General features: G+C 45.9%; 1 protein-coding gene across 3 annotated transcripts in view; it reads right to left on the reverse strand.

Annotated features, from left to right (window-relative positions):
- CAMK1D (calcium/calmodulin dependent protein kinase ID) overlaps nucleotides 1–17,858 on the reverse strand; it is a gene marked incomplete at its 3' end in the record, with an annotated part of 347,164 nt that extends 329,306 nt beyond the window's left edge. For all 3 annotated transcript variants that reach the window (XM_084254292.1, XM_084254294.1, XM_084254293.1), the window contains exon 1: nucleotides 17,606–17,858. In XM_084254292.1, coding sequence (XP_084110418.1) covers nucleotides 17,606–17,697 — 92 coding nt within the window. In that variant the 5' untranslated portion in view covers nucleotides 17,698–17,858. The remainder of the gene's footprint in view (nucleotides 1–17,605) is intronic.
- Nucleotides 17,859–18,533: the final 675 nt, after the last annotated feature.

Genomic DNA, 18,533 nt, shown 5'->3' on the forward strand with positions numbered 1-18,533 from the left:
AAAAACATTTACAATCCTTTGTCACAAGAGAAACTATTCTAGCCAAGGAGAACAACAATTTTTTAAAACCATAAGTGAGAAAAGAGCACAGAGATTGGAGTCAAAGAATGTCCGTCCGCTAGTCACTTGACTGTCACTGAGTAAGCAGCTCAACACCAGCTCACACAGGAGGAACGGGAACAGAAATCATGTCCTGGACACATGTTAGCCATCTGAAAACATAAGCCAGACTGCCTGAATTTCTGGAGAACTGCCCCAATTTTCCATGACCTTTTGCTAATGGATACCTAAGCTATAAATGATGTGTTGTTGTTTTTAAGCCCCAGAGAACACTACATTTTGTTCGCCAGAACCCTGGGATGAAGACACTAGTTCTGGTTTTTTGTTTTCAAATAATCTAATTGGAAAACTCAGGGTGCTTTCAAAGTTTTTAAAATAATTTTCTTTTCATTTGCCAATACAGAAAAAGCAACCCGATAACAAGATGTATCCTTGACCTATAAACTAGTTCTTAGACCCATCCCTCTCTTAGCACAGAGTTTTCTGATGAACTGGAGCTGGGTTGTGGGATCCAAGTGCCAGTGTCCAAGCCGCAGACTGAGCCTATGTAACATTCCAGCTCTGGGTGTCGGGACTATGAGGGGTTTGGGGAGGAGGGTAGCAGGGCTGACCTTCTGGAGACTCGATGAGAATGGTCACAGCACATAGGCACACAAAGGGCTCCCTGCTGGCACCCACTAGACACACCAGTGGTGTTTCCAGGTCACATCCTGGAGAGCCTGCTCCACCTCAGTCAGCACAGTTGTGAAATGAGCACAGCTTTCCAGAAGCTTCTTCAAACAAATCTAGGTTCAAGTCACTGTTCTGTGACTTACAAATGATGCAACCTGGGGCCAGTGAGTTCTCCTCAGCTGTCAAATAGTAATTAATTCACAGAGTTATTGGCAGATAGAAGAACTCATCACGTGGCCAAGTGTCTAGAGCTTAGCAGATATTCAAGTGTTGGTAGCCATTATTAATTCCTTTTCGAACCACCCCCACACCCTCCCACTAAAACCAGCCCTGGCAACTTCCTCAGAAAATCTAGTACATTCAGCAAATAGGTGTTGGCAAAAGGGAGACTGGGCATTTTTTCATTTGGTTTGGCCCAGGTATGAAGAGCAAGGGAAACTTTTATGTCAAAGTCAATAAATCTGGGACTTGGAGAAAAAAAAGAGTGTCAAATTCTAAGGGAAATAAAATCAGGAAATACTACTGTCACATGTCCAGAAATTCTTCATTCCATCTTCAGGCCTATAGACATGACATCAACTGAAGAAAAATAATGCAGTTGATAATTATAGCCCACAGATCATCCTAGGGTTTTGGACAAATCTTCGTGCAGGAAAAAAAGTGATAAAGCCATTTAAGGACCTGGTTTGCAAGAGAAAATATTTTTTACACCAAATACACACTGATTCCAGGCATAAACTCTGGATTATAATGAGCCATGTTCGAGGGGAGAAATCTCAAGAAAGAAAATAATAGAGAATAGTAATATTTAACATAACACAAGACACAGCCAATTAAGGCCACCCAACTAAAGAAGGGTATAATAATCCAAATGTTGTGATATTTAGGCTTTGGGTCCTAGTACTGAGGAAGACTTTTTTTTTGGAGCCTGAAACTATAGTTTTGTTTTTTTTTTTCCCTCTGAGCACAGCCCCAGTGGCAGCCAAGAGACAAAACCCACCAATATGCTAAGGAAAGAAGCAAAGGAAAGTCTCCCAGATTAAAAATTCACCCAACTAATTCCCAGAGTGAATAATCTGCACATGGAAAATTGGTGATGATTTGAGACAGGATCCAGAAGAAAATATAGGAGGAACATTCTGAAGAGCTTATCTGTAATGAAAACATTTAGAAAAGCCAGCTTCCTAAGCAGCCATGGAGACAATTTTATTTCTCAGGATATTTAAAACCAAACCAAACAGACTCTCCATCTATTACTCAGGGTGCAAGGAATTCTGGGAAACCACATGTGAGTGAATACCACCCCCCTCCCAATCTCGCAGAGTTCTCAATTGCATCAGAGAGAGGAAACACAACAGTATCATTCTGAGATGGAAGGAAGAGAAGCAGAGAAATCCAAAGTCAGCTGCATACATCCAGGGAAACTTGATGGAAGCGATCAGATTTTGGTGCAGGCCCACAGAGTCAGCAGGCAGAGGGAGGAGATGCTACAGGTGCAGGGTATGGAGACTAAGTCTAGGCTCACTGTAGGACACAAGACTGTGACTCCAAGAAGAAGGGACCACATCTGATTTTCCACACAAGTTACAGCTGGTATAGGACCAGCCTTGAATCTGTTCTTGACCATTCATTAAATGACTATGACTACCCTCCCCCAGGAAATGGGTCATGGAGAAGTCTTAGGAGAAAAACATTTCAGTTACCAGCTCTTAAGATGTGTCTCCCTCTGCAGCACCGTGAGGCTATCCTCAGCCACTGTAGCATGAGTTCGATCCCAGGCCAGCCAGGGAGACACCCACATGGCACAGCAGACCTCTCCTGTCACACCCACTGCTCCCCTCAGCAGTGTTTTTCAGTTCATCTGCCTGTTCTATTCAATCCCTCTCTCTCTGGTGAATCCTCTCACCCCCTGCATCTCTGGCCTGTACCCCCGTTCTTGTATGCATAATAAATCTTTTATTTAAGATTTATTTTTTATTTATACAATAGCTGGGATACAGGCCAGAGGCATGGGAGGGTGAAAGGATTCACCAGAGACAGAGAGGGGAGTAGAACCTTAATGCCTGGCTTGGAGCAGATTTTCAATCTCTAACAGATTTTAAAACCAAAACCAAAACCTATGCAATCAGTCTCACACTTCTTGAAAGTCCTGGTGAAGCTTGACGGAGGGGGATAAATATGGCACATTTCCAAATTACTTTGGCCAGACTTTCTGCCAAATTTCTAGCACCAGGACTAGTTCAAGTTTCCCTTACTCCCATGGGATAAACTGGGACCCCAATTCACCTGTTATTCAGTGAACCCAGGAGTTTTCCAGAGTTAAGGTCTACCTAGACAATAACCCACTGACCATGTTGGGGGCCCAAACTCCAAATTTCTGCAGTGCTTTTGAAAGACTCCCAACTCTTAGGAACTTCAGGGCTAACCAGGCTTTTTTGGAGGTCCCTGCCTCTATGTGAACCATCCCTGCAATATGCACTGAGGTTACATCTAGGACATTTTCATGTAAGGACTCCTGCTAAAAAGGACAGCCACCAGATGCCCCTGTGGAGGGGGAGGGATAGCCACAAGTCACTGGTCCTGAAGACTCAGAGGTTGTCCCATCCACGCCCCCATTAGAACCTGCCTGGGAGCCCACCCAGCCTTTCCCTGATAGCAGGCACAGCCCCTCCTGCCCCTGACCTATCTGAGCAGAAAGGGGGCTGCAAGAATGGTGCCCCCCATCTGGAAGACAAGTCACAGTCTCCATCCCCGCGTCCACATGGACCATTGGGTGAGCAAAGAGAACAGTCATCCTGCCACAGAGACAGAACTCACCAGTCCAGCTCACATGGGCCATTCAAGCGCTGTCTGTTGAGTGAATGAATCTTCTCACTTGGGCTGACTTTATGGCCACCAATGTCCTCTTTGGCATAATCAGTGTTATTACCACCCCTTACTTCTAGTCCAACTCCTTATGATTTGCAAAATCTCTTTCCTATTTCTTTCTCCAAACTCTTTCTAACAAAATATAAACTCTTTTACATTGACCTATATGTTAATTAATGCTTGATTTCTTATTCTTGAGAAAATGCCTTAAGTCAAAGGAAGAAATCTCTAATGGTATTCCTGAAGGCATCAGGTAGGGAGTTTGCAATAAACTTTAGATCCCATGATGATGTCTAACACCTATTTGTTTAAAACTCAAGTCAGTGTTCTAGACCTGTAACATAGAGCATGCTTTATACTTTTATTTTTTTTTTTTAGCAACAAAACCTCACAACAAGCTGGAAAGACAGATACTATTATTCCCCACTCAAATGTGAGAAAACAGAAACTCAGATTATGAGGCTCACTCAAGTTCTCACATCTCACAAGTGGCCCCGTTAGGATTTGAACTTTATGAATCTAATCAAAGTCAGTGCTCGTTTTATTCCCATATGCATTTGTTTACTCACAACATTTATGAAACACACAGTGTAAAGGCAGGAAGGCCACTGAGAGGTTTTCTGATCCAGCAGAGCGGGTAAGGAGAAGGGTCCAAGAGTCCTTGGTGGATTTTCAGGCTTTTATTGGGATTTACCACGTACACAACAGGCAGCCTCCCCAGCCCCAGCAAGTCTTCACTCTATCTGGGCTCTCCAGCCTTCTCACGTGGCCTTTTCGTGGTTCTTCTTCTCATGATTCTTGTTCGTTCTCTCTCGGCTTCTGCTGGCGTCACCGTGACATCGCCCTTAAAAGCCCAGTCTGAGCCCAGATGAATCCCATCTACCTATGCCCACACCCTACTCCAGGTGCCCACCATCAGGCATGCATTCAGGACTACATCTGCCCTATCCTAATGGCGGGAGGGCAGAAAAGCCTGATACTTTTACCTTACCCTACACACAGGGTCACATCTGAGCAGGTGCTATGGGTGTGGGTAGGCTATTCCACAGGCATGTGCCCCCCATGCAGGTAATCCCAACTGAGGTCATTACATGGATAGTGACGAGAAGGTGCCTCAGGATGTTTGCTGGAACCATCATTAGAGATGACATGGCAACAGGCAGAGACTGAGGAAATGCACAGAGCTCTGGACATGTTTGTGGTAACGGTGGAATCTGGGGCTCTCACTTAATCACAAAGTGCTTCAGTGGCTCTCCAGATGAGTTACAAAGACTTGGCCTCTAATGACAAGAATAAGTTGTTGGCAAACACAGTGTTCTAAAAAGAAGTTGGCTTGAAGATTTCAGATGTGAGCAGTTTGACAGAAAGCAGGACCATGCATGTAAGGATCTTAATCTGTTCAGAATCAGAACAGACTTCTATAGACTGGGTGGCTTCTAAAGATTAGACTTATTTCTCGCAGTTCTGGAGGCTGGAAAGTCCAAGATCAAGATATCAGCAGATTCAGTGTCTGGTGAAAGCCCACTTCCAGGTTCACACACATCAGCATTCTTGCTGTGGCTTCACAGGCAGAAGGGACAAGAGACTCTGTGGGGTCTTCTTTATAAGGACATAAATCCCATTCATGAGGGCTCCAACATCATGACCTAATCACCTCCCAGAGACCCCCCCCCACCTCCTAATACCTAATACACATTGGGGGTTAGATTTCAACATGAATGGGGAGAGGGAGGGAAACACAAGCATTCACCAGAGCAAACAGTATTTATTTTATGCCATGAAGTGTCTGAGAAGCCAGGTTCCCAGTGCCTACATCAAGCAAGGAGAGACAGCCTCGCTAGGATGTGCCTTAGCTCCTTCTTCCCACCAACACTATCAGCTAGAAGTCTGTTGAGCAGGGACTCCAATTGGCACCAGGTTCTGTCCCACTGTTGACCCTGTACATGTTCAGACATGGTGATAAAGCAGCGACAGTGTTATGACAATCCCAGCAAGCCATCACTACCATCACCAGCTAACACAAAATACTGACACCCTGAAGAAAGTCAGACACCCACAGTACAGCGTGCAGCAAAGACCACCACACCTATTTCGAACATCTATACTCAATCAGTGCCCAAGGGTTCAATCAGGCCAGTTGGTAAAATATTGAAATATCTTCATACTAAGTAGTATATAAACATAAGCCAATCTCCACCCCCCCTCATAAGTCCTTCCCCACAGCTGACCTCTGGGGCCTCTCCTGAGCTTCCCCCGCTCCCCAGAACACATCCAGCCAATTAGTCAGTCCTTATTGACTTCTTTGCACCCTTCCACATTTTTCAAAGTCCCTACTAGGATGACAAATTGCTTTTATGACTCTTTTCTGTAAGTTTTTCTTAAGGTATCACTCAAACACTGAGAACAAAAGCTATATACACCTGAATAGAGCCAGAGGAAACATAGTCTGAAGCACTGGGTTTTGTGTCGACGCTTTCAGGTTGACATAGAGCCCAATTTCTATGGGAACTCTGCCCAAAATATGATAGCTAGGTTTCAAAGAGTGTGCATGATACTAACATTTATGATAAAGGAATATCTTTAAAGCTATAATCTTTGTAACATAATGATACCCTCTATTTGGATAAGGCAGCACTATGCATACTTTATCTCATTCGGGACTTAAAACAGGGCTGTAATGTAAGCACGTTTAATTCAGGTGTAATTATCCCCATTTAACAAACAAGGTAATCAAGATGTACAGAGGATAAAACCAAGATTCCACACTTTTTAATGACAGAGCTAGGACTAAACTCAGATCTCCTGGACTCTATTTCCTTTAGAGGCATCCTGGAGTCACCTATCTGCTCATAAGATCTAATTCAAGAATGCTACAGTAGGTTGTAGGGTAGCTTGAAATTGTTCTAGGTGGGAGTATTTACACCATGGACATCAGCAATAGCTACAAATCAGAAGTGGTTTATCAGCACATAACTGATTCCTAAGTGGGGGTGGGAGGGGAGTGGTCTCTTTACCATAGAATAAGACATCCACAGGAGGGGGAGGTATTTGTCTCAATCAGTAGTCTCTATTCCTATCAACTCCACTAACCAGCTTGTAAGCAGCATGGCCCAGAAAAAAGAGCACTGAATTAGGAATCAAAAGACTCTTAAATCTCCACCCACAACTTAGCACCCTTTTCACCTGAGTCATTGAACCTCTCTGAACCTCCATTTTATTATCTGTAAAATGACAGCAATGATTGCAGCCCACTCACAGGATTATTGTAGGTCTCAGAAGGAATCATGTACATTGAAATAATTTGCAAACTATAAAATACTTCACAAAGCTGGGGAAAACCAAGCACTGAATCAACATATAATCAATAATACTACTTCTGAGTATCTACCCAAAAGAATTGAAAATAGGAACTTGAAGAGCTAGATGTACATTCATGTACATACAGCATTATTCACAATAGCCAAAAGGCAGAAGCAACCCATGTCCATTAAGATATGAGTGGATATATACAATGATATAGATGCACAGTGGAATATTACTCTGCCTTTAAAAAGAAATTGTGACACAAGGCTACTATGTAGATAAACCTTGAAAACATTATTATAATTTAAATAAGTCAAACACAAAAGGAAAATATTTTAGTGTCTACTTATATAATGAATCTAGAGCAATAAAATCTATAGAAACATGAAGTAGAATGGTAGTTGGCAGGGCCTGGGGAAGAGGAGAATGGAGAGTTAGAGTTTAATGGGTTCAGAGTTTGAGTTTTGGAAGATGAAAGAGTTCTGGAGATGGATGGCCATGATAATTGCAAAACAACAGGCATGAATTTAATGCCATTATACTGCACACTTAAAAATGGTGAAGATGGTAAATTTTATGTTATGTATTTTTTACCACAATTTAACATATATATACACAAAAATGAGGGTTTTTTTAATTATAACCCAGTTGTCAACAGAACTGAAAGGACCACAGAAAACCAACACTGTGTTTTTAATCATTACTAGGCCCACAAATTCCACTTTAACTGACCATGCTAACACAAGCAAAAAAGATCCAGGAAGAATTATTCTCGTTCATCTTTCTTCAGTATGGCTGTCCTCAACTTTTATAGAAGGTCTGCTCCAAAAGTTCACTTTGTTGTTGTTGTGCTACTGCTGTTATTCAAGCCAAATTTTCTTAGAGAAGTGAAATTTTCCAGATAGTTAGAAGTCTACCAGGACTGAGAGAAGCCTTGAGTCCCTGATATGACTGAATTGCAGTGCCAATGGCCTGGTCCTGGGAGGGGTGAGAGGGGAGGAGGGAGAGGTCACCAAGGGGAAGAAGCAACACTACAACTTCCTTTCCAGGGCCTAGACCCACACCCCCACCCCGGCCAGGACCCAGTTTTGAAAGAGGTCATTGGCCTAGGATCCTTCCTGTGAGGCACCATTGTTCTTCTTGTCTCACTGGGCCCTCGACTTTCCAGTTTGCAGCCCACTGAGTCTCCTGCCACCCCCTCAAAGTTCCAAGACCAGAGTTACCTATTTTCCCACCCCATTCAAATACTAATATTTTTCTGTTAAGAAATAGGTATATTCTTGTAAGTGAAAAGGTATTGTCTTAAAATTGCTTATATCATAAATGATTGGTCCCTCAACCTATGTCCAGAGATTTATATCTTCTAATATTTTAAGGCAAATTTCAAGCAGTCCTTTTTTCCCAAGGTTAAAGAAAAATCAGCATCTATATGGGAAGAGACTGGGGGAGTCTACAGACTCCCCCACTCTACTGGATCTCCCTACTCCCTACTTCCTTCCACCCACAAGTTTTCTAAAGCTACAAAGGGTTTGGGATTTTGATTTTTTTGGTGTTTTTTCCCTGCAGGCCTTGGTGGGAAGAGACAGAGTTGTGTGAGGAAGCTGGCAGCAGTGTTCCTTGAAAACCAGGGCCTACCAAAGTCTTACTGAATAGAGTTCCTTTCAGATTCCACTTAATTGCTGGATCCAACTTGGTGTAAAAGCAGCTTCAGTGATGTGTGTGGTCATAAACAGAGAGGACCTGCTGTCAAGGAGGAAGGTGAGCTGCTTTCTGGCTGGAAGCCTTTCCTTCCACTGAGCTCCCTTGTTAGAAGGGTCCCATCAATTGTGACCCCAGACCTTGTTTCACCATCACAGGGCTAAAACCGGTCACGGTGAGAAATACTGCCCATTTTAGACATCAGCTCCCCAAGTGTTAAACCTACATATTGTGGCCTGGGAAGTTAAAAGCTTTTGGGATCTTCCATACCTTACCCAATAATCCCCAATAAAGATGGAGATTAAAACCACACACCTACAACAATGTTGTACTATGTTACTTCAATCAAACGGTGTCAGTCAACACTGAACCTATAAAAATATGTATATACTTGTATATACATTATCTATTTCATTATTCTATATTGTTGAACATTATGTGTAATATATAGAGTCCAACTCTATCCTTCATCATACTATTGTCCCCCATACGATTTTTTAATAAATGGTTAGTTACATGTTATAGACGTGTCCCTGCTGCCACTTCTTAAATACTGTGACATTAAAATAAATTGAGTACCTCTCAATTTTCAACTGTTAAACTCCAACATGTAAATTCATTGCAAAGAAGTTACTTCAGTCCCCATATCAAAACATGATTTTCAATAAGAAACTAAGCAGAAATAGTGAAGCAATGCTCAGAAAGGAAAGTACGTTGAAGCTAAAGAAGGGCCCCAGCTGCACCCAGGGCCCAAGTGCTTTGACAAGACAGAAACTGCAGTTAGAATAGACTCTTGCACAAGCTTATGCAGATAGTGACAGATAAAAAAAAAAAAAAAACTGGCTCAGGGTGCAGGGAGAGGTGCAGAGAGACAAAGCTGATGAGATAAGTAGAGGAAGGAATGAGCCTGTGATCTATAGCAAACTAGGTCACTCCAGCACACAAGCTGGCCCAGAGGATGTTTCAGGCTGAGTTTCTTGGCTAATGCCAACACTCTATACGAACTAATCACCCTCCTATGGGGAGCAAATGGTGAATGGCTCAATGGACCCTCCAAATCTGTGCAAATGGCCTCTGAGGAGCAGTGTTCCAGCACTGCAGGGACTAATGAGAGAGAACTAGCATTTACTGAGAACATATTCACGGGCCATGCACTGTACTAAGCACTTCCCATGAGCCCTCGCTGAATCCTCACTACAACTCTTAAATTAGACACTAATTTTCTCTACCACTCATAGCCAGATGAGGACATGAGGCTGTGAATGGGAAAATAATTAAACTATATAGCTAGGAAGCAGTGGACCCAGGATGTGTGCCTGTGACCCAGTGACCTCAGAGTCTGCATGCTTAGCTGCTCTCTACCATACGTGACAAGATAAACAGCCAACTGCTCTTCCCTGAATGACTGAAAACTTGCTGATGGTTTCTTAAATCAATTTGGGGGGAGGTTAGATGTGCACCATACTGCATATTTGCAGTAAGAACTAGAGGTTACAGGTAGTTGACCTCAACTCTAGCTGCTGAAGGCTACTAGAACTTGGTAACAGATACTGCTTATTCACTCTCAACGACATGCCAAGCACATCACATAAGTCCATGAATCCTTACCAGAATCACATCAGGTAGCAACTTCCATGTTCATCTTAACTCAGAAAAATTAAGGAAAGCATCCAGAGGCATATAGCTATGGATGGCTATACTAGAACTATGTTTTTATTATGGTTCATTGCTCCTAATGTCTCCCCATAGGTGGCCTTAATAAATACGCATGCCTTCTTCAAGCCACGGTGTTAACCAAGAGGTAGAATCCTTTCTTTTCTTAATCCTCCTGAAATATCAGGGAAAACAGTGCAAGAAACTGGAGACACGCGATGAACTTGGGCTGTCATGGAAGGAAGTTGACCCATGGAGTCCTTTCGAAGGTCACCCTTGGTCTCACTGGAGCCTGAATAATCCATATACTAAGTAGTAAACATTTTAAAAAATCAGTGGGATCCACAGAAAAGGGGATATCCTGCACCACAGAAGGTCAAGGGGACTGTTAAAATAGAAAAAAAGCAGGACTAAATGGAGTCCTTCATGCAGGGCCTCATCCAGACTTAACACAGTTTCAACCTCTTGCAAAAGTATAATCCTAAAACAATCATTCTGAGTTTCCTAATCAGCACCAGTGAGGTAATCTGCATGATAAGACCCCCCTGCCTTCCTGAGGGAAGGTGGTTTTACCTCAAATAAGCTTTTCTTTTGCTAATAACCTTGTCCGCCCTCTTTCATCTATAAATACCTTCCATTTTGTGTAACCCCTTGCAGTATCTAGTCTAGATGCTGCCTGATTCATGAATCATTTAATAAAGCCTACGAGATCTCTGAATATGTGAATTCTGTTATTTAACAGGATGTAACCAATGTGAACTGAGAAAGAAGATCAAGTAAGGGTGTCTCCCAGAATCCATGTTCCTCCTGCTTTAACAACATATGTACTGGATTCACTATCTCTGGTCAGAGAAGACACTTGGGTCACTGAGCAGGAACAGGCTGTATGCTGGATCCCCACAAGTAGTTCCTTCTTGAATTAACAAATGTGACACCAGGGGGGCTGTGACTCTCAGATGATTCCTGTGAAGTCCAGTAAGGATTGGAGATATAAAGACTCTGCCCACCCCCACCCCCACCCCGTGTGTGTGTGTGTGTGTGTGTGTGTGTGTTGTGTGTGTGTGTGCAATGACCAATAACATGACAATTCCCTTCTGGGTCAATGCATAAGCCCTCCCAAAGGGGAGAGGAGGAGAAGGAAAGATATTGAAGGGGGTTTAAGGAGATTTATTTGAGGAAAGGAAAGATTAAAGGGATCTGTGGAGACCCAGCCAAAAAAAAAAAAACTCAACAAGTTAACCCCTGAGATCCTCCACACAGAGAAGACCCAAATGTCCACCTGCCAACGCTAATTATTGCCCACTTAGCTGCCAAGTTTGAACCAGAAATTTTTACTTGAGACACAGTCTGCTTTAGCCACACGAGCTCCACCCAAAGTGCCATTTCACAACCCCATTCTACTAATCAGTAAGGACCCTGGTGTTATCATTTCTTTCCATCAAGAAACATTTCTGGCTTTTCCTCTTCAAACACAGAACATCTTATCTAAGAAAGAAGTAGCAAGAGTTCTCGTGTTCATTATTTATCACAGAATGTTTGAGTTGTGAATTCCCAAATCCAGTGGGAGGGTTATGTCATTGGCCCACCTGTCAGTGACCTAGCTCTTCTTACTGATAATTCTAAAGGCAAAACCCAGTATCTTAAGAGAAAGTAAAGTAGTTCTTCCAGCTGCTAAAATGCCTGGCCTATTGTGACATTCCCACTGTGACACAAGCCCTTTTCAAAGCCCCAGTTCTTAGAAAGCAGGAGATTCCCCTTAAAATGCAGGAATCAGGGCCTCCCAGGTGGCACAAGGGGTTAAGCATCACACTATGAAGCCATCCACAGCCTCTGCAGCACGAGTTTGATCCCTGGGCTGGCCAGGGAGCAACCCACATGGTAAAGTAGACCTCTTCTGTCTTGCCCACGGCTCCCCTCAGCAGTGTATTTCAGTCAGTCTGCCTGTTCTGTTCCCCACTCTGTCTCTGGTGAATCCTCTCATCCTCCTGCATCTCTGGCCTGTACCCCAGCTCTTGTATGCATGAATAAATAAATCTTTAAAAAAAAATGCAGGAATCCTTCACAAGGGGAGCCCAGAGGCCCAAAGGTGTGAAGTTACCCTCTAAATTCTTTCCAAGACCTGTCAAAGTCTTGTTGTGCAGAGCAGGAGCCGAGAAAATTCTTAGAACAACTAACACGAACAGCTGAACAGCACTGTTTTTTTCAAGCCTGAGTCCATGAAGAATCTCACACCCCACATCCAATCTACCAGCACTTCCTTTTGACACTCCCTTCCAAGTATATCAGAATCAAGTCACTCCTCCTGACCTCCACAACTACTTCCCACCATCATCTCTCCCTGAATCACTGCAAGAGCCTCCAACTGGTCTCCCTGCATCTACCCTTGAGCTCCACTGCATCCTCAACATGGCAACCACAGCGATGACAGAGACTCCCAAATGAGATTAAGTCAGACCTATGTTCTCTGCTCAAAACCTTCTAAGGTCCCCCATTCCTCTTAAAGCAAAAGCAGTCTCTGCTGTGGCCTACCTGGCCTTGGTGAACCTACCCTCTACCACCCCTCTCCCTGCTGCCACACCACCTCCCCCACCCATTGCAGCCCCACTATCCTATACTCCCTCTTCCTTCCCTCCCCCTTCTCACTCAGTTCCAGTCACTCCAGATTCCTTGAACACCTGGCACACTCCCACCTCAGTCCTTCAGCCCTTGCTGTTCCCTCAATGGGAACATTCTCCCTTCAGCCAGCTCCTTCAGATTTCCACTCAAACATCAGTTTCTTAGCTTCAGGCCATTCCTGGCACCCCTGCCTCAAGCTGCAATCACTCCCACTCCAAAAAAAAAAAAAAAAAAATCTGCTTTATTTTTCTCCCTAACATTTATACTATGCAATACACTTCACATTTGCTTAAAATATTTTTTTAATTTTCTGTCTCCCTTATCAGAATGGGAACTCCAAAAAAGCAGGCATTTTGTCTGTCTGTCTGTGCCCCAGTGTGCAGAATATTGGAGGAATTCAATGGATATTTTTAAATGCGTCATAGACTGATTTACATTATGTCTCCAAAAAGAGGACTAAAAAATACAAAGTTCGAACAAATATTATAGCTGGATACCCATGGGGATCCGTTTATTTTTCTCTTGGTAATGTTCTTTCAGATAATCTTCAGATGAAATTCTGAATAACCCTGAATAAATTTGATTAAATCAGCCAGTCAGATATACAAACCACCTCGGGTAACTCTGCTTTCACAGTCCCCCCCATATACACATACACACCACCAAAAAAAAAAAAAAACAGCTGAATCTCTTTTCCCCCATGGCTTTCAGATAAATCAATCTTCTGTGTTCTCAACAGGTGTATTTATTGAGCATTTTGGAATAAGGTGTGTGAAGTATGATACTAGTGGGAAAAGACAGAAATTTCTATTTATACCACTCCTCACGCGGCACCCAGCAGGCACTGCTTAATGAAAAAGAGAAGGCCCTCTGTTATTGACATGGAGTGGGACCAGACACCTGACTGAGCCTTTTCACTTTGCTACTAACCTGGGCATGGAACCATCCTTCCACGCAGAAATGAGCCACACATGGAATGTTCCTGAAGAACCACACAAGTGCCTTCCTTGAACAGGAAAGCCATTAATTCTCAGGGTGGTCAGGGCACTTAAAAGCCATCTCATCTTCACTGTTCTCCTCCCCCAATTTTAAAGATGAGGAAACTTTAAAGGCGAGTGGGTAATGTGGACGAATGACCACCGACCCACGCACCATGCGCCCCCTTAGTGACTGCCCCCGACCTGGAAGCCAGACTCAAATTCTCCATCACGCCTGGTCAGCCCCCTACAGACAGCAATTACTTCAGCATGAAGTGTTCAGGATATAAGAAAAGCATGTATTCATACCCTGCAGAGATGAAGATCTATTTTCTAGGCCATGCCATTTCCTATACTCCAGGGGAGGTGAGGTATATTGGGAGAATCATTCTGTGTCGTGTCAAGTCTGAAGGCCTTCTCTATTCTGATGCCTTTCATAGCATGGCAATTATAGAACTGGCTTTCCTGAGTCCAGGGTAGTCCCTGGACACCACACCAAAGCTTTCATCTCATCTATATACTTCTCCAAAAGGCGTGTTTTCAGAGAAGTTATTGAAAGTTATTTCCCGTAAAGATGGCAAATACATCGACAGAAATGCTTCCGCCCCTAATTTGCCCTCCCAGTAAGCCAAAGAATTGAAAACATGTCATTGATTAAGAAATAGTAAGTCTCCCCACCTTACTCAGAGAAATGGTTAGGCTCAGGAATTCCCTTTCAAAGGAAGTCACAGAAGCCCACAGGCTGTGAGAGGTCTTTCCTGAGGCCTGCCTCAGAGGTGTCTCAGCTAACTCAGGTCCAAGCCACATGCTGCCCTTCACTTCTCCACCCCTCCTGAACCAATCTTCACTGCCATTAGGTCCCCAGCCTCCAGGAAGGTCCTCTGACCACACAGACTAAGTGGCTGGAACCTTCAGCATCATCAGTAAATGTTCCTTCTGCCCTTCAAGGAAAGATACCCAGATCAGATTACTGAGCCCAGCAAAGCCGGTGCTCCCCAGGCCTTTACAATATTTTTATTTTAACAATGTAAGCTGACAACCTTACTCTATCTGGGTTTTCCTGCCTTGGGAATTTAAAGATATACGGTAAAGGTATGACAAACAAAATGACTGGACCAGAACGGTACTTTGGAAATGAATTTCCAGTCATAATTGTTGATGCCTTTGACTTACTCTTGTTTCACTGCAAACAAGAGAAGAGCCCAGACTCCAAATCCACATTGACCAGACTAGCAGTGACCTCCTGGATTAGACTCAGGTCAAGGTTGTTGGACTTGGCCCTGATGAAACAGGCATTCTGAACTGCAGATCACTTCTAGGAAGTCCCAGGAGACAAAATAATGTTAGTAATCCATATTGAGATAATAAGTCATCCCATAATTTTGGTTTCTTTACATTAATATTAAAATTAGTTTTCCAAATATTAAAGTTAAGTCAAATTATTATTAAACATTTGCTGTTACATAATCTACAAGGTTGCTTAACCCCATATGGATAACCACGAGTTATTCTGCCTGGATCTGGATACCAGCTCCACCACTTAATAATTAGCTCATGTTTGGCAGGTCACTTAATCTCTCTATGCCTCAGCTTGTCCATCCGTCAAGTGGGGATAATAGTAAACCCCTACCTCACATAGCTTTATAAGAATAAAATGAGTTAATATTTAAAATGCACTTAAGATAATGCCTGGTACCTGGTATTCATTTAATAAAGTCATCTATGACTACCATTATATGTCAGTGAATAAAATATTATGATCATTTTATTATCTGTATGTCACTCTTCTTGTACCTCTGTCAGTACTATAGAACCTCACTGAGTAGTCATATTTTAAAGAATTCTTTCCAAGGCAGAAGGTAAAGCTTTGCAACCCTAACAGAGACCCATACCCAAGTTCAAGGGCAATGCGGCCAGAGTTCCAAGACATTGTTCCTACAAGAGCTCTACGGGCCTCTCTAGAGACAAATCCCCATCCTTCACAGAGGTGAAAACCACCAGTAGTCATCCCCAAACAGCGCCTGCCACAGCAGGAATCACTCAATGAAGCCACAGCTCACTGAGCGCCAGCAGTCCACCACTGCAGAGGTGCGGCTGCAAGACTTGCTCCCAGGGAACAAGAGTCAGGTAGGCAATACCGCATCACGCTGCCTGAAGGCTGCAGGCAGAGGGACCAGTGCGAAGGACCCAGGTGGGAACAAGCCATGCACAGGAATGCATTTTCACATGATGGGCTTGCACTCTTTGCATCCCCCTGCTTCCCACAGCCACCTAAGCTGTGTCAGGGTCCAAGCAAGGACACCCTGCTCTTTTCTCTATAACCTAAGCATCCCAGATCACAGTACCAACCCTGAATAAACCTCAGTGGTAATTTTCAAAAGTTTTCACCCAAACTCACCCCTTAACTGGCCATGCTGAGGGGCAACCCTGAGTCCCTCTTTTTGAAAAGAAGTCCTTTATGTTTTCATTCCAACAAAGAAGAAACATCTATACCACAGGTGCCCAACAGCTGGGGACCCTATTCTTGGTCACAGTCAGTGTGCTTTCCCTGGCAACAGAAGCATGGCTGGGATGCTACCCTCACAACTTAGCTGTGGGGAACCACTGCGGTTTGGGGGTTGAGGGAGGGAAATAGTGTGAACAGCTGCAGTAGACCCTGAGCATGCATGGAACAGAAGATAATCTGGACTTGAAATGTGACTCTGGGAAAGCAAACCAATCAGAAACACAAGTAAAGGTGGGAAAACGGAGGAAGGAAATAACAGCACACAGATTTACCCTAGGAAACACCTCCTCTTTCTCTTCCCAGCCTAATCAACACCTCCAGGAACCCCTGCAAAATGTTCAGTTCATACAGCACATATGTGTGTGAATGTATCCTGACAGACACTGATCAACAATAGCCAGATAAGATCACACGAAGGAAGAAAATAACTTGAACTTCAGACTCATCTGGCAGTGCCTGCTTCTCTTTCACTATCAGCCTCCCTACCTATCCCGAGGCCCTCCAAAACAAAACAAACAAACCCAACTCCTGGGCAGAGAGGGAACAGCAGCACATGCTTGGAGCATTCATGCCTTTGACTCCTGATTATCTCTGCTTTCTTGAGACGCAGCCACCAGCATTAGACTAAATACAGCCCTGGAGAGAAACTGCCTGTGCAGCGCCACTCACAGACCCTCCCTTGGAAAGATGCACCCAGGTAAGGCTCTGCCCCCACGTGACCCTTAACACTGCGAAATTCCTCCCTTCCATAACCGAGTGGCCATCCCAAGTCTTGCTCCCACCGAGTACGTGCAGATGTCCGTTCTGTAAGACTATGCGATGCAAGGACACAAATGGGAATGACCGAGGCCGGCTCTGCTCGTGACCACGTCTCTCGCCTCCACCGTGCGCCCATGCACAGGGTGAGTAAACGCACAGAGCCGGTAAACAGAAATGCCCCCCATGCTCATCCCACTGTCACGCGTGGGGAGAAAGAAGTGACGAGGACGGCAGGGTCGGGGCAAGTGCAAAGTCGCCCGCCAGCGTGGGCTGCGCCCCCCACGCCCAGAGCTGCCCCCGCGCCCGCCCCGGAGCGGAGCCCACGGCGCCGGGGCGCGCAGACCCACGCGGGGCGCGCGGGTGCCTCGGCAGGGCCGACACCCCGCGCAGGAGGACGCGGCGCCCACCCGGGTTCCTGCCGCGGCGCCGACGGAGCCGCCCGAGCACCCGCGGCCGTGCCACCTTCGCGCTGCCCTCCCTGCTCCCCACTTACGTTCCGAGGGTCTCCTTGAACTCGAAAATTTTCTTGATGTCTTCAGCCTGCTTTTTCCAGGAGGAGCTGCTCTCGCCGTTCTCCCGGGCCATGGCAGACGAGGACGGCGTGCGCGGAGGGCGGCGAGGCGGAGCGACCCGGGCGCGCGGGGCCGGGGTGGGCGCGCTGGGGAGGGGGCGCAGGGGCGGCGCGGGCGCGGGCGCGGGCGGCGGCGCCGGGAGGACCGAGGCGGCCGGCGCGGGGATGCTCGGCGCGGGAGCCGGAGCCGACTTTGTGCTGCGGCAGAGCTTCCTCTTGTGCAGTTTCCTCTTTCACTCTCGCCGCGCCGCGGTGCCTCCCTGGCTCTTATTTCTGCTCTTCTCGGGCACAGACTTCCTGCCGCCGCCGCGCAGCCGGCTGGGTTGCGCGGGTTGCCAGCCTCACTTTCTGCTACTTTCTTGCCTCCCTTCTCCTCCCTCCGCGCCGCCCGCCCCGCGCCCTCCCTCTCCCCGCCTCCCCCCTCCGCCCGCGGGCTCCCCGCCCTCCCCGCGCGCCCCAGTCTCCTCCCCGCCTCCCGCGCGCGGCCGCCTGCGGGGATGTCCTGCTCCCCCGGAGCGCCGAGCCCCTGGAGAGCGGGGGGCTCCCGCCACCCGCCGCCCGGCCGAGCGCACGACTCCCGCGCGCGCCCCGAAGCCCGGGAGCGGGCAGGTGCCGGGGGCCCAGGTAGGCGCGGGGGGCCGGGGCGCGCGCGGGAGGACTCCAGCTCCTGGGGTGCTTTATTAATCCTGCCCAGTCAAGTCCCCCGGGCTCGAGGGCTTTCCTCCCGGGTGGCGGGAGGGGGCGCCTCTGCGATGGGCGCTGCCGTGGAGTTGGCGGGGCTGGGGGCGAGGACACGAGGCCGGCCCGAGACGGGGCGCCGAGCGCGGGGGGGCGCCGTCCCCTGGGCCGG

This window comes from Talpa europaea (genome assembly GCF_964194135.1).
Source record: "Talpa europaea genome assembly, chromosome: 14".
Classification (NCBI taxonomy): domain Eukaryota; kingdom Metazoa; phylum Chordata; class Mammalia; order Eulipotyphla; family Talpidae; genus Talpa; species Talpa europaea.